General features: G+C 45.1%; 1 protein-coding gene across 1 annotated transcript in view; it reads left to right on the top strand.

Annotated features, from left to right (window-relative positions):
* gab2 (GRB2-associated binding protein 2) overlaps positions 1 to 17,524 on the top strand; it is a 216,981-nt gene that overhangs the window by 182,801 nt on the left and 16,656 nt on the right. Inside the window, exon 3 of the mRNA XM_078402621.1 lies at positions 10,928 to 11,147. Coding sequence (XP_078258747.1) covers positions 10,928 to 11,147 — 220 coding nt within the window. The remainder of the gene's footprint in view (positions 1 to 10,927; positions 11,148 to 17,524) is intronic.

Here is a 17,524-nt window from a genome sequence, read left to right as displayed (position 1 = left end):
TTGCCCATGATTTTCTGGCAGTTGGGTGGTAGAATAAAGAGGATTATTTTTATTGATATCCCACAGTAAATGTGTCATGACGTTGAAAGAACTATTGAATATTTGCAACACAGGAGGCCAATCGGTTCCTCGTATCTGTTGAAAAGAAGCTGCCCAATCTCTTCCCTTCTTTGCTCTGGGCATGGGGCCTGTCTGTGGATCATTGAACACATCCAAATATCGTTTAAATGTGATGAGGGCTACTACCTCTACCATCCTTTCAACCCGTGAGTTATAGACCTCTTCAATCTGCTCGTTCATTTTTTTTCCTTATCACATCTCAAATTCATCTACCAATTACTTTAAATCTTTGCCTTGTAGAGGTCCACGCGTTATGTAAACACTCCGTTTAATAATTAACCGATACAGCTCCGTCGCTCACGCGCGCGTCCCCGAGTTTAAATTCCAACCGCAATTTATTTTGTTCTCCGCCCACACGTGACCTCCGGACCCCGTGATTGGTCGGCCCAGATCACGCCCAGTCCACGCGAGAGTTCGAGCCCGACAAACGATGGTTCGAAACCAAAATGGCGTTAGCCCGCCACAGCTTCTTGATTTTTGTTCCCTAAAGTAGCAGAAATTGATTTTTCTTACTTATTCTATCAGTGTCCGTCATAGTTGTATAAACCTCAGTCCATTCTTCTGTCAGCATCATTTATTCCACTGAAATAAATCCGCTGGAAAGGATACTAAAAAATAAAAACATTTATATAGCTTTTGTATACACCTTTTCAACCTGTAGGCTACCTTTAAGGACACTCAATACTATTCAGTATCCACAGTATTAAATGTATATTCCCATGCCTTGTTGCTCTTTCCCAAATGCAAACCCTCAAATTTTTTAATTAAATCTCACCACACTCAACTGAACAGACCACCTATACTCTACATGTAGGCAGTCCGGTCAGTTGAATAGAAATATGTGAGCCGATCAATAATTACCGGAGATGGACACAAAATGCTGGAGTAACTCGGTGGGACAGGCAGCATCTGGATGAATGGCTGACATTTGGGGTCGAGACCCTTCTTCCAATAATTACCTTCTGCGGCAATTTGGGATCTAAGTTCTGACTTTTCCTTGAAGGTCATGCACCTTTACTATTTTTGATCCTTGTCAAAAACTTTGCCGAAATCTGTGTAGGCAACACAAAACATTTTACCCTCATTGGTCCTCCTGATAGCTCCTAAAACACAATCAATCATATTTTCAAATGCTGACTTGGCTTGATTAAGCTATGCCTTTCTAAATGAAGGCTCTTTCTGTCAGTCAAGTTGATTCAATAATTTGCCCAACACTCAGATTAATCTGGGTTAGGTTAGGTTTGTTATTATTGTCACGTGTACCAAGGTTATAGTTGCCAACTTTCTCACTCCCAAATAAGGGACAAAAAGTGATGTCACCGCCCCGTGCCCCACGTGACCTCACCCAGCCAGCGGCCAAGTGCTCCCGCTCCACCAATGGCGGCCACGCAGGCCGGGAGGCGGGTTGCTATGCTGCGCCCGGGCCTCCGGGCTTGCAGTGGCCCCCGGGCCTACAGTCCGGGCCTACAGCACCCCCTGGGCCTAATATGGGACAAGGGCAGTCCCATACGGGACAAACCAATTTAGCCCAATATACGGGATGTCCCGGCTAATACGGGACAATTGGCAACCCTAACCAAGGTACAGTACATAGCTTTTGTTTGCCAGCTCTCCAATCAAATCAGATAATCAAATCAAACCATTACAATCAAGCCAAGCACAAGTACAACATATAGAGTGAAGAGAAAAATACTAGAGTGCAGAATATAGTCTCTCAGCACTGTAGCATTACAATTCCAGAGAAAAAGTCCATAGTTAAGTTTATTATTGTCATGTGTCCCAACGTACAGTGAAAAGCTTTTGTTGTGTGCTATCCAGTCAGCAGAAAGACAATACATGGTTACAATTGAGCGATTAACAGTGTATGATAAGGGAATAACGTTTAGTGCAAGATAAGGGCAGCAAAGTCCGATCAAGGGTAGTCCAAGGGTCACCAAAGAGATAGATAGTAGTTCAGCACTGCTTCGGGTTGTGGTAGGATGGTTCAGTTGCCTTATAACAGCTGGGAAGAAACTGTCTCTGAATTTGGAGGTGTGCATTTTCACATTTCTATACCTTTTGACTGATGGGAGAAGAGGGAGTGGCCAGGGTGCGACTTGTCCTTGATTATGCTGCTGGCCTTGCCACGGCCGCATAAGGTATAAATGGAGTCAATAGAAGGGAGGTTGGTTTGTGTGATAGTCTGGGCTGCGTCCACGATTCGCTGCAATTTCTTGCGGTCTTGGATGGAGCTGTTTCCAAACCATGCTGTGATGCATCCTGATAAAATGCTTTCTATGATGATAACAATTGATGTATATCGCTGATTTTTGTAAAATAATTAGTAGTGCATGATCCAATATTTCTCCAAGTGGTGCTACGGTACAGTTGCTACCGCACAATGCCAGAGACCCGGGTCCGATCCCGACCTCGGGTGCGTTCTCTGTGGGGTTTGCGCATTCTCCCCGTAACCGCATGGGTTTCCTCCAGCACTCTGGTTTCTGTTGTACTTCGTGGTCCGGTACCTGTTGTACCTTTAGTGACTCTGGACGGACCACAAGTACACGTGTATAAAAGGTTACAATGCTGGAGCTCAACTCCAGGCTGTTTATTCCGTGGTCATCTGGATCCAGAGTGACCACCCAATCACACCAACCTCTTATATAAGCACTCCTGCACATGCAAACAAAGTAGTCCTTGGGATACACAAAGTAGTCCCAGGCAATATCACAACATCCCCCTTGTCTTATAAAAGAAATATATATATATATATATATATATATATGTAACAACAAACTCTAAACACAAACGTTTTTTTGAAACACCATATAACATTAACAAATATCAACGGTAACGTGCAGGTTTCTTACTGGCACGTCCCGAGCGTGTCACATAATCCCCATCATCATTACGGGCCGGTCGTTCCTCCGCTTCACATTGGGTCTCAACCCTATCGCTGTCTGGGGGGACACAATGGGGACCAACCCCTGGCTTCTCCAGTGGAAGATCTCTCAACTGCACTCAATTCCTCCTGAACCGATTTCCATTCGGCGTCTCAATAATGTAAGACCTTGACTGGGGTTCGTCGCAGACCGATCTCACTTCTGCTGGAACCCAGACCTGATTCGCTTTATCCAGAACCCGGACCTTCTGTCCAGTGTGCAATGGCAACAAGTCATGTCTCTTGACCGAACTGTCAAACTGTGCCTTCATATTCTGCTTACGCTCCTCAAGTCGCTCAAAGGTCCTCTGCCCTTCGTATGCCTTGTTCATGTCAAGGTTCGTGGGGAGAGGCGTCCGAATCTGTCTTCCAAACATCATCTCCGCCGGTGACGGTAACTTGGAATCAATCGGTGTAGTGCGCAAGTTGAGTAAAGCTGCTGCTACACTCTGTCTCGTTGCCAAGGACTTCTTGATAACAGACTTCACCGTTCGTACCATGCGCTCAGCCAGCCCATTCGACTGAGGGTACCTAGGCGACGACGTTGTATGGGTGATTCCCCATTGCTTGCACATGGACTGGAAAGCTTCACCCACAAATTGTGGACCATTGTTGGAGATGATCTCCGTCGGTGCTCCTAGCAGACCAAACATTCCAGTCACCATATTAGCAACCATGGCACTCGTGGTGCTAGTCAGTCGGTTGACCACCGGAAACTTGGAATGGTAATCCACCATGACAAGATATTGAACGTTGTCAATTTCAAACATGTCCATTGCTATTTTGGTCCAAGGTGTGACTGGTATCTCATGTGGCATGAGTGTTTCCCTCATTTGCTCTGGCATGTGCATCTGGCAAGGTCATCAATGTGTTGGTTCATGTTGGGCCAATAGACCATTTGTCTCGCTAGAAGTCTCGTCTTCTCAATGCCTTGGTGGCCAACATGAAGTTGCTGCAATACATCCTGTCTCATCGACTCAGGAATGACTACTTGCCGTCCTTTGAAAATGGCCCCATTTGACATGCCCAACTCATCTCGAAAAGACCAGTAGGGCCGCAGGTCGGTAGGTATCTCCTGTAGGGTCGCCGGCCATCCGGAATGGACATACTGCATAACCCTATGCAGTATAGGGTCACGACAAGTTTCTGTCTGCAGCTCCACCCTTTTGAGTTTGCCGAAGTGTATCAAGTCGACACCTAGCGTGTCCTCGATGTTGTCGAAGAAGATGCTCTCTACATGTACATCGAGATCTATGCTCTCTGTCTTCTCCGGATTGGGCAGCCTGCTGAGAGTGTCAGCAATGATCATCTCAACCCCAGGTCTGTGCTCTATGGTGAAGTTGTATCCTTGCACCTTGATGAGCAACCGCTGCAGTCGGGGTGGGGCACTCACTCGTGAGTAGTTTGCCGCAGATAGTGACAAGAGGCTTGTGATCAGTCAGCACCTTAAAATCCCGCCCAAATAGGTACGTATGAAACCTTGTGATGCCAAAAACCAATGCAAGGGTCTCGCGTTCAATATTGGAGTAGTTGGACTGGCATGAAGACAGTGCCTTCGAAGCGTACGCAACAGGCCGTCCTTCCTGCGAAAGGCATGCTCCCACTCCTTTCATTGACGCATCTACCTCAAGGGTGACAGGAGCATCAGGGCGATAGTACTGGAGGACAGATTCCCCCTGTATGCAGCTCTTCAGGTTACAGAACGCCGTTTGGTGGTCTTCTTGCCACAAGAATGGGACATCTTTCTTCAACAAATCCCTCAAAATGGCGACCAGGTCAGCATACTTTGGGATGTAGGGCGATAAAAAATTCATCATCCCCAGGAACCGTTGTAAATCTTCCTTATCTTGTGGTGTTGGCATCTTATGAATGTCCTGCACCTTACCAAGATCTGGCCGAATGCCTGTGTCTGAATACATTGTCCCGAAGAAGTTGATGGAGTTAGCCTTCACTACGCACTTAGCACTGTTGAAAGCTAGCCCTTCCCGGGACGCTGCCTCTAACAGCTTCTGTAGATTATAATCATGTTCTTGCGCTGTGGATCCCACTATGACAATATCATCCGCAATGCAGACGCATCCAGGAACCTGTTCTATGATCGTGTCCATACGCTGCTGGAATATATCCTGACTCACCGACAAACCGAAAGGCAACCTCCTATAGCAATACCTGCCAAAAGGCGTGCGGAACGTGGTAAGTTCCTGGCTAGCCTCATCAAGTCGGACAGACCAATAACCCGCTTTAGCATCGAGTTTGGAGAACAATTTCCCATTGGCAAAAGCCGGATTGATCTCCTCAAGTGTCTGGATCTTGTGCGGGCAACGTTTGAGACTTGCATTCAAACGCTTCGGGTCTAGGCATACCCTGATTGACCCATCCTTCTTAACGGAGGTGGTTATTGAACTGCACCAGTCCGTATGGTGAGTCACCTTTCGGATGACTCCATCATCTTCCATTTTGTCCAACTCAGCCCGCAACTTGTCTTTGAGATGGATACTACATTTCCTTGGCGCATCAATGTGTGGTGTGGCCTCCTCCTTGAGATGAAGGGTGGCTGGCCCCTTGAAGTTGCCAATCCGATCAAACTGATTAGGCCACCTCTTCATTAGGTCCCCCACCGAGTTGAAACTGTCTTGCTCCTTCCGAGCATCTGATGGGTGCTCCTCTGTTCCCATAGCATGTATCGTGACAACCTGAAGTTGCTTAATACCTGGGAGGCCGATGACAGCGGATCCTGCCACGTCTACCACGAAAAATTCCTGAGGACACCACATCGACCCTTGGTATCGGCACGAAACGGATATAGTGCCAACACACATGATTTCCGTCCCATTATATGCTGTCAGACGGACTTTGCATGGTCGTAGGTGCTGCTTGTATTTGTCATTGGGATACATGTCTCGTATGATCCGAAGGGGAAGAGTATTTCCTCCAGCCCCGGTGTCTATCTTCACCTTCAGTCGATGTTGCCCCTTCATTGACGGGCATTTGATGTTCAACACCGCAAATGCCTCATCACCCATTGGAGGCATCCTGTCCATACCTGAAATGGTGATATTATGGACATACATATCCGATCCTTCCTCTTGACTGTCACAGCACGATGCATCACCGTCATGGGACTGCTGCTGCACCTCGTCAACTCGCTTGTATTTGCCCCTGGACCATTTAGATGGGCGCACAGGATCCACTTTATTCCTACAGCATTTTGCCCAATGCCCTTTCTTGCCACACTTCTTGCATGTGTCGCGATACGCCGGGCATTGCCTGGGCTTATGAAGCAAATCACAGTAGCCACAAGGGTTTTGTCTCTCATCCTGCGACTTCTGTTTCGTCGACCCTCGTGTCTTGACAGCATCAATATGGCTAGACCCGGGCTCTAAATTTGCAATGCGCTGTCTGCCCGCTGCAATGGCCTCATACTGCCTGCCTAACGTAAGCACCTCTGGAATGGTGTGACCTTTAGGCTTCTGTATAAGCTCTCGCTGTAGACCTTCATGGGGCGTGGACGTGATTACCAACTCCATGACTCTGTCAGTGAGCTCCTGCTCAGTGAAGTCACACTGGAGGCTTTTTTCGCGACACCGGGTCACAAACTGAGCAAGCAACTCCCCCGGCTTCTGGCGATACCGCATCAACTCCAACCTGTGGACCCTGAAATTTACCTTCGTCCTCAGCTGGTCCTCAAAAAATGCCCATATGCACTCCGGTTTGCTCCGATCCTCCACACTCAGACCTGACGCATTCAAACGACGAAGGCCTTCCACTCCCAAAGCGATTTTTATCTTCGTGGCCTGCTTAGATTCCGATGCAACTTCTAAGTCTTCCAGGCACAGTTGCAACCTTTCCTTGAACAGGGAGAACTCAGTGGGGATGTCCAGCACTTGCCAGTTCATTTCAGGTAACCGAGACATATTATTTGCACTATATGGCGGAAACACGGTAACTTGAACAATTATAAATAAAACCAAAAACAACCGTATCACAGGACCCCAACCCTTGCTATCAGCAAATCTATAGCACTATATGCATTCACAGAAATAAACATACATATACCATAGTATCAAATGCAAACAGTAATCTTGCAGTATTACACACAGATAAGCACACAAAGCAATGTCCAAATCTTCCCTTCAAGAAGCAGACTGGCCGTGTAGATCAGCGTAGCGTAGGCTCTAGATGGGTGAAGGTCGCTGCTCCACTGCGATGATCTGCCTCGCAACGATGGGCCCGCAACGATGGGCCCGCAACGATGGGCTCGCAACGATGGGCTCGCAACGATGGGCCCGCAACGATGGGCTCGCAACGATGGGCTCGCAACGATGCAGCTCCCAGCTGCTGTAACCGCGTTGCGATCGGGCCTCGGCTGCGGTGCGCGTTGGCCCCGCCCACAGGTGCTCCCGGCCGCTGCTACTCAGTCGACGCGTGCTGCCGCTGCCTCGGGCCCAGGGCCTTCCCGACTCACCGGTCGCCGCGCCTGGGGAAGGATGCAGTGCCTCGACCTTACCGGTCGTCGCGCCTCCGTGGGTGGTCGGTCCCTCCGGTCGCCGAACTCCCCCGCGATGTCGGGTCTCATCGGTCTCTGCACTCCCCCGCGATGTCGGGTCTCACCGGTCCCTGTCGGTGACGGTGTCGTCGTCGGTGTGGGCCTTCACACACCTCCCTCAGCAGCTTGCAACGTCCCGTCGGCAGCTCAGCGCTGACTGCAGATCAGGTAAGTGCACATACACGGTAGGCCCTGTCGAGAGGCAATCCAGCGTCCCGTACGAGCTGGAAACTACTCTTTATTTCTGTTTCTTTCCCCTAGGGCACTAGTTTAATTATTTTCGTAGTATAGTTTTCACCAAAAAAAAATTCTTTTAAATTTAAAATTATTTTTTTTTTGACTTGTGAACCTTTTCCGCTTGGGTTTCTCTTTACCTTTCTAGGCAAATCACCAAACCGCTGCCACCATGTTGTACTTCGTGGTCCGGTACCTGTTGTACCTTTAGTGACTCTGGACGGACCACAAGTACACGTGTATAAAAGGTTACAATGGAGCTCAACTCCAGGCTGTTTATTCCATGGTCATCTGGATCCAGAGTGACCACCCAATCACACCAACCTCTTATATACGCACTCCTGCACATGCAAACAAAGTAGTCCTTGGGATACACAAAGTAGTCCCAGGCAATATCACAACAGTTTCCTCCCACATCCCAAAGTTGTGTGGATTTGTAGGTTAATTGGCCTCTAAGAAAAAATGCCCCATAGTGTGTAGGGAGTGGATGTGAATGTGGAGTTACAGAGAATCAAAGGGCCTGTTTACATGCTGCATCTCTAAACTAAACTTAACTAAAACTAAAACCTTCTAATATATAGATGGGGGCTTGCACAATCATTCAAAATATTTCATGCCTAAATCAAAATTACAGTCACAAGGGGTCATATCTTTGAAAACAATATTACACTTGTACAGGGAGGTCTGCATTTTGTGAATAATTACACTTGTACAGAGTGAGACTGTATCATTCACATATCATTCATTAGTACAATTTACTTCTTTCCCAGTGGCTGGGAAACAATAGTGTCGGCAATTAGAAAGCACATTGGAGCTTTATTGTTGAAGATGAGCATTATCTGATTTATGTAGAGGAGAAATAACTATTAAACATAAATTGGGATCTGTAGCCCAGAACTCTGAAAATGTTTTTGATGAATGAACATCTCTACAAACTGTGCATTTTAATTACAGTTGGTGCAGCACATGGCGTGCAGTCCTGGTCATTAAGATAACACATTGCTGATATGTATGTGTTTAACTGGTTATTCAAATCAAATCCCAGATCATCGCGACACTGGTTAAATCTAAGAAACAGGGTAATGCCTGGGATTTTCCACATTTCTTTTTCATTTTTGTTTGTAGTCAGTGAGCACTTCACGCACTAGCTAAATGTAATAAATAGGTTTCTGTTGTCTTGAATGAATGCTTTCAGCTGTCTGGGTCAGAAAGGACAGTGACGTGGTAACTTCTTTAGGGAAATCAATACATGATTGTTTTAAACATTGATGACTCACTCTTCCTCTGGGGAATGAAGGCTTTTATTGAATTTCAGATTCAGTGACTAATGTGCAGTCTTCAGTAACTCTAACCTCAATTATCGCAAAAAATACAGCTAAAAAAACACTGATCAAGTTGTATTCAAGGATGGCAGGCCAACCACTTTAACATATCTGTTCCATATATCAATTTAAGGGATTTTTTTGCAAAATTAGAACATTATGAATCAACCGTAAGCAATACATTGATGCAATTTTTTGTATTTTTGATTTTTTTTAAAAATGATGCTTTGTTTCTCTCATCAATATCACCACTACTTGTATTCCCTGCTATCTCCTGGATTCAGTGATCATGACAGACAGGCTCCTTCCACCCAGTCTATTGAATTCAATTTTATTTTCATTTACAGCTCACCAAAGGCTTGGTTTGCCCAATCTGCACAAACTCTGGATCCGTTTGATCTTTTGTGGTGCTCTTTTCCTCTTTTTAAAATGCATGTTTCAGATATGGGCATCATATCTTATGATCTTATCATGTGGCAGTGGAGTAGTGAAATGTAGACACAAGCAACTGCAGATGCAGGTGTACAAAAAGAGATATAAAGTACTGGAGTAACTCACAGCTCAGGCAGCATCTCAGGAAGATGGGTTCCAGGATTTGGACCCAATGAAAATTAAGGTATGATGATTGTGCTTCTATGGCAGGATGGTATGCAACGTGGAAGGGAACCTGTTTGTGATGGTGGTGCAGTGCGCCTGCTGTCTTTGTCGTTCTTGGGGGTCATGGGTTTGGGAATTGCTGTTGAAGTAGTCTGGTCAAGTAGCTAGTTCACTACCTGATACACATTGCAGTCACTGTGCACTAGCACTAGGGTTGCCAACTATCTCACTCCCAAATAAGGGACAAGGTGACATCATCGCCCCGCGCCCCTCTTGACCTCACCCAGCCAGCGGCCATATGCTCCGGCTCCACCAATGGCGGCCGCCCAGGCCGGGAGGTGGGCTGTTACGCAACCTCCATTAGGCGGCGTCCGGGCCTCCGGGCCTACACTGTCCAGACCGGACCTACACTGTCTGGACTGGACCCACACTGTCCGGACCAGATCTACACTGTCCGGGCCTACAGCGTTCCCCGGGCCTAATACGGGGTAAGGGCGGGACAAACCAATTTAGCCCAACTTACGGGGTGTCCCGGCTAATACTGGACAGTTGACAACCCTAACGAGCACTGAAGAGAGTGGATGATGCCGTGCACAAAATTTAGAAATCTATTGTTGCTCCGATGCACTGTTTGTTCTACTTACTATTTACTCACATACTTGCAGAGCGACAATAGGATTAGTATGCAGGGAATGTGCACAGTGGTGTCATCTGGATTATGGCAATCAAGCTGGGAAAGGAATAGCAATGAGCAAACTGACATCTGATAGACTGAAAATGTTACAACCTAATTTGTCCAACCTTTTGTGGCTGGTAGCTCCAAAATGTATCATTTTACTGCACCGATAGTGTACAGATGGGATGGATATATATCTGGATCAGGAAACTGATCATTTGCAGAGATTAAAGAATGCTGCTGGCATGCTTCTAAAAGGACTTGTTTACAACTGGAATTTGTTGTCAAAGATAATTATACCTTTTGAAAAATTATGGATAAAGATGCCTAGTATATTGTATCGTCTTATTTTTAAACAAGTGATCTATAAGTTGAGGTTTAATTGGCATTCTGTTGTACAGATTTGTTTCAATACTGATTTGGACTTTCCTATTGATTTCTAATTTGTGTAATTTTAGTTTTGAGTTGGAAAGAAACCCAGTAATAAAATGATGTATCTCTATTCCATGCAGATGATGCCAGAAATGCAGCAGTTGGATCACACACTTCTCGTTCATCCATTGCTAACTTTGGACTAGTTGAACATAGAAGCCAGAGCTCTTCACACACCAGTCAACCATCAGTGTTCACGTTTGAAAACCCAATCCAGCTTCAGTCTATTCTTTCATCGAGCGCACCACAGGACTACCTCTTTCTCCATCAATGTATGAGCAAGAAGATGGAAAATGCGAGGTATGAATCATTGGTTGAATACAGAAAATAATAACAACAAACTCTCTATTTAGACCTGCAAAATAACAATCCAATATAAAAGCATTAAAAATGGCTCAGTACTTCCTGGTGTCTGAATAGATAATAAGCAGAGCAAGCATGTTTTGCACTGCATTGTATGAGAATCACAAGGGGTTGGGCCTGAGCTCACCTTTAATTTACACTGGATGTTTGGAATGATTAATGAGAAGATTTGCATCCCAATGTAGGAAGGAACTGCAGATGCTGGTGTACATCAAAGGCTACGCTGAAGAAGGGTCTCGACACAAAACTCTATTCCTTTTCTCCAGAGATGCTGCCTGACCCACGAAGTTACTCCAGCATTTTGTGTCTATGTACATCCCTGTCTTTTGTTGAATGAAGTGAGTCTGACAAAATAATTTGTGGCGTAATAGTGTCAGCAAAATGCAATGCTTGAGCATTCTTTTCCCTACGCATATGGATACAGATGTAATGGAAGTCAACATTCATGTAGAGTCAAAGTGATTTCTGCAACTCGTTGATTCAGAATTGATATGCATGAAAAACGTCAGTGGCAGTTATATTTTACACAAAAATTCTGAAAGCTGCTATTTGACAGAAAGCATCAATGTTAAGGTTTATTTTGGTCTACTGAGAAAGTTACCAGTGGAGGGGTTGTTTTCTTTCAATAGTTTATTGGCGGCCTCTAATGGTGAGATGCTATCACTGCAAGTATATTCCACACCAGTCACATTGTCTCAGATTTCTGCACAGAGCTGCTGGCGTTTACGGCACTAATGCCAGTGGCTGCAGAGTTCGGTACAATGCAGAACTTGCAAATTAACTGGCAAAGCTCTGCTAGCAAGTTCACTGCTGGACTCCACGTGCAGTGCAGTGCTGAACCAAAGGTTTGCCAAGATTCCTCAACTTTTAAACTGAGGGATCTGTTCTGGGATCCTGTGACTGGTCTAACCTGGCCCAAATACTACAGCCCATTCACTTCAATTGGGCTGTAGGACAGCAAGGAAAATAGGCAAGGAAAAGGTGATTTATGTGTTTTTAATTTGTCTTTCTTGTGCTTTTCATTTAAAAGTTTGGATTATAGGGTTTCAGCTACAAGGAGAGGTTGGATAAACGGATTGTTTTCTCTGGCACATCGGAGGTTGAGGGGAGACTTGATAGAAGTATATAAAATTATGAGAGGCATAGATAGGGTAGAAGGTCGGAACCATTTTCCCAGTGTGGAAATGTCCAACAGTAGTGGGCACAGCTATAAGGTAAGAGGGGGATAGTTTAATGAAGATGTGCGGGGCAAGTTTTTTACACAGAGTGGTGTGGGCCTGGAACACATTGCCAGGGATGGTGGTGGAGGAGACAGATATGAGCATGACATTTAAGAGGTTTTTACTTAGGCATATGGAAATGCAAGGGAATATGGATCATGTACGGGCAGATGAGAGCATTTTAACTTGGCATCATGTTCGTCACAAACATTGTGGGCCAAATATTATTTGAAATTTAGTTTTTTTTTTAAATCTTTCATTTTCAATCACATTTGGATGTTTCTGAATTACCAGACATTCAGATATATTGAAAAGCCCTTGACAGCAGTGTTGAAATGGTAAGAGGCTAACACAGGAAATTCTTGGGGCAGGCCTTTCTCACGACCCCACTGTGCTCCTCAATGCACTTCTGCGCAGGGTTTCAAGTCTTGCTTCGTGGTAGACTCAGCCAGCAGTCAAGTGGTTTGCTGGTTGGGACCAAAGTGGCAATCTGCACCTGGAGCCAGAGAAGGAGGTGAGGTCTTAAGTGAATCAGACCTTGGCGCCACAGTAGCGCATTTGACTCCTGATCAGAAAACTGCATGTTCGACTAATGTGACAGGGATAACGTTTAAAAGAGATGCGCTGTGCAAATTCGTTTACACAGAGTAGTGTGTGTCTGTAATGTGCTGCCAGGGGTGGTGGTAGAAGCAGATACAATAGTGATGTTTAAGAGGTTCTTGGCTAGGCACGTAAATGCAGGGAATAGAGGGATATGGATCAGATGCAGACAGATTAGTTTAACATAATGGCACGTACTTTGAGGGCCAAAGTGCCTATTCCTGTGCTGTACTGTTCTATGTGCACTTAGTGGATTGACTTAATGGATTGAATTTTTGGACGACGGTGAAATTATCAATACAGAAGAAATTTTCCACTCTTGGCATCCTTTGATAAATTTAGGTAAATTTGTCAAAGGACGCTAAGAGTGAAAAAAATCTTCTGCAGGGATAATCTGCATCCTATTTTTTTCAAATCCTATGCAGGTTTTTATGTCATCTCAATGTAGTGAATATTTCATTGATTAAAAATTAATGACAGCTCAGAAGAGGGAGAGTACCTGTTAACAGTGGGCAGCCTTGCTCCAGGGAAGAGGGAGAGTACCTGTTAACAGTGGGCAGCCTTGCTCCAGGGAAGAGGGAGAGTACCTGTTAACAGTGGGCAGCCTTGCTCCAGGGAAGAGGGAGAGTACCTGTTAACAGTGGGCAGCCTTGCTCCAGGGAAGAGCCAACAGCTGGCATCGGAGAAGTGGGAGAAAGTGAGTGTGAGAGTGGGAGGGGTAGAGGGTGTTGCAAGATGGCAGTGCAATCCAGATGGAAAGGATATTGAGTATAGAAGTTGGGATGTCATGTTAGAAACACACAGCGAGGCCACATTTAGAGTATTGTGTTCAGCTTTGATCACCATGTCATAGGAAATATGTAATCAACCTGGAAAGAGTGCAGAGAAGATTTGCAAGGATGTTGCCAGAACTCAAGGACCTGAGCTACAGGGAGGTTGAGTAGAAACATAGAAACATAGAAAATAGGTGCAGGAGTAGGCCATTCGGCCCTTCGAGCCTGCACCGCCATTCAATATGATCATGCCTGATCATCCAGCTCAGTAACCTGTACCTGCCTTCTCTCCATACCCCCTGATCCCTTTAGCCACAAGGGCCACATCTAACTCCCTCTTAAATATAGCCAATTAACTGGCCTCAACTACCTTCCGTGGCAGAGAATTCCACAGACTCACCACTCTCTGTGTGAAGAAATGTTTTCTCATCTCGGTCCTAAAAGACTTCCCCCTTATCCTTAAGCTGTGACCCCTGGTTCTGGACTTCCCCAACATCGGGAATAATCTTCCCGCATCTAGCCTCTCCAACCCCTTAAGAATTTTATATGTTTCTATAAGAACCCCCCTCAGTCTTCTAAATTCCAGCGAGTATAAGCCTAGTCTACCCAGTCTTTCTTCATATGAAAGTCCTGCCATCCCAGGGATCAATCTGGTGAACCTTCTCTGTACTCCCTCTAAGGCTAGAATGTCTTTCCTCAGATTAGGAGACCAAAACTGTACACAATACTCCAGGTGCGGTCTCACCAAGGCCCTGTACAACTGCAGCAGAACCTCCCTGCTCCTATACTCAAATCCTCTTGCTATGAATGCTAACATACCATTCGCTTTCTTCACTGCCTGCTGCACCTACACACTTGCTTTCAATGACTGGTGCACCATGACACCCAGGTCACGTTGCATCTCCCCTTTTCCTAATTGGCCACCAAACAGGTAATACTCTGCTTTCCTGTTCTTGCCGCCAAAGTGGATAACCTCACATTTATCCACATTATATTGCATCTGCCATGCACTTGCCCACTCGCCTAATCTATCTAAGTCACTCTACAGCCTCCTAGCATCCTCCTCGCAGCTAACACTGCCACCCAGCTTCGTGTCATCCGCAAACTTAGAGATATTGCATTCAATTCCCTCGTCCAAATCATTAATATATATTGTAAATAACTGGGGTCCCAGCACTGAGCCTTGAGGTACCCCACTAGTCACTGCCTGCCATTCCGAAAAGGACCCGTTTATTCCTACTCTTTGCTTCCTGTCCGCCAACCAATTCTCTATCCACCTCAACACTGAATGCAGCTCCGGAGACTCAGGTTCGATCCTGACTACGGGTGCTGCACTGTAAGGAGTTTGTACGTTCTCCCCGTGACCTGCGTGGGTTTTCTCCGAGATCTTCGGTTTCCTCCCACACTCCAAAGACGTACAGGTATGTAGGTTAATTGGCTGGGTAAATGTAAAAATTGTCCCTAGTGGGTGTAGGATAGTGTTAATGTACGGGGATCGCTGGGCGGCACGGACTTGGAGGGCCGAAAAGGCCTGTTTCCGGCTGTATATATATGATATGATATGAACCCCCAATACCGTGTGCTTTAAGTTTGTACACCAATCTCCTATGTGGGACCTTGTCGAAGGCCTTCTGAAAGTCCAGATATAACACATCGACTGGTTCTCCCTTATCCACTAGTTACATCCTCGAAAAATTCTATAGGATTCGTCAGACATGATTTTCCTTTCATAAATCCATGCTGACTTTGTCCGATGATTTCACCATTTTCCAAATGTGATGCTACCACATCTTTAATAACTGACTCTAGCATTTTCCCCACTACCGATGTTAGGCTAACTGGTCTATAATTCCCCGTTTTCTCTTTCCCTCCCTTTTTAAAGACATTGCATGTCCACTGTCAACCTAGTAGGCAAGGCGAGTAGGCAACGACTTTATTCCTTGGAGCACAGGAGGATGAGGGGGTCATCTTATAGAGGTGTACAAGATCATGAGAGGAATAGTTTGAGTAAATGCACAGAGTAGGGGAAATTGACAACTAGAGGACATTCGTTTAAGGTGGGAGGTGAAAGATTTAATAGGAACCTGAGGGGTAACGTTGTTACACAAAGGGTGGTAGGTGCATGGAACGAGCTTCCCGAGGAAGTAGTTGAGTCAGGTACTATCTCAACATTTAAGAAACGTTTAGACAGGTTCATGGAAAGGACAGGTTCAGAGGGATATGGGCCAATCTCCCGATCTACCTCATTATGGCCCTTGCACTTTTTTTAATGCACTTCCTCTGCAGCAGTAACACCATATTCTGCACTGTTTCCGTTCTCTTATTGGACAACCTGTTCTACTTGGGTATGGTATCATTTGCCTGGAAAGCACACAAACAAACCTTTTCACTTTGTCTCAGGACACATGATAATAATAAGCCAGTATCAATGCTTTTAATCATGCTAAATTAAAAACAATTCCACATTCTTGCACATTCTGATGTAAATAATATTCTTCTGAGCTCTTTTAATCTGTAAATGAAGATCTTGTATTTTTATCTCCTTAGACTTGCCCATGTGGAAACTGTGTCTCATATGTGCATGCGGTGATCTTAAAGATTTATATCAGGTTTCCTTTTAGCCTGCTTTTAATTCCAGGAAAAGGAGCCTCTATTTGCTCAAGCAACTTCGATTTTATAAACCACCTTGTATAAGATTTCTTCTCATTCTGTTTTAAATGTCCTTGGCAATCTAGAAATGTGCACTATGCTCCCAAGTGTGATCTGATCTTCGTTCTCAATTCTAACTGCCTACCTAGTATTATTTTCTATTTCTCCAAAAAGTTAACCCCTGTCATTTTCTTTCACTATGGTCCTGTCAATATGTTTAACTGCGCCTGGCCGTTTTTGCATCATTTTTTCATATATCTAAGCTAATAACAATTGTTGGAAAGTCCTCATGAACGGATATCATAAACCTCATCGGCAAAGGACGTGACATGAAGCAAGAAATTCCAGTACATGGTGCATTTCATACATTCGGAGCGCCCAGAAAGCATTTAACCGCCAGTGAATTACTTTTGAAGTGTAGCGTTACAGTTAAGTAAGCGAATTTGATAACAAATTTGCACACTCAGTAAATGAGACGAATGACCAATTAACCTGTTTTGATGTGTGAGCTGAAGAAGAAATATTTGCCTGGAGAACTCTTTTGCTCTTTAGTCATATTTTTTTTTTAATGTACCCGAGCAGGCAGACCAAGAAAAGAGACAGTTAGATGAATTTTATTCCCATTACAATCTCGGCAGTCACTGCAATTGTGGTTTTAGAGTTCATGATAGAGCAGAAAAAAAGGCCCTCTATACTTTCCTTAATGCTATTAGGTATCTTTAGATATCTTTCTCCTAACACAGCACACACATAAACATATGAACTTGCAAATAGGAGTAGGCAAGATTTTTACATAGACGGTGGTGAGTTCCTGGAACACACTGCTAGGAGTGGTGGTGGAGGCAGATATGATGGTGGCATTTCAGAGTCTTTTGGACAGGCACATGGATGTGCAGGGAAAGGAGGGATATGGATCATGTGCAAGCAGAGGAGATTAGTTTAACTTGACATCATGTTCAGCGCAGACATTCTGGGCCAAAGGATCTGTTCCTGTGCTGCTGTACTGTTTCATGTTCTAGGTCACCTGGCCTCTCAAGCCTGTCCTGCCATTAATTAAGACAATGGCTAATGT

The sequence above is a fragment of the Rhinoraja longicauda genome, chromosome 7 (genome assembly GCF_053455715.1).
Source record: "Rhinoraja longicauda isolate Sanriku21f chromosome 7, sRhiLon1.1, whole genome shotgun sequence".
NCBI classification, from domain to species: Eukaryota; Metazoa; Chordata; class Chondrichthyes; order Rajiformes; family Arhynchobatidae; genus Rhinoraja; species Rhinoraja longicauda.
This window is presented reverse-complemented; position numbering and strand designations above follow the sequence as displayed.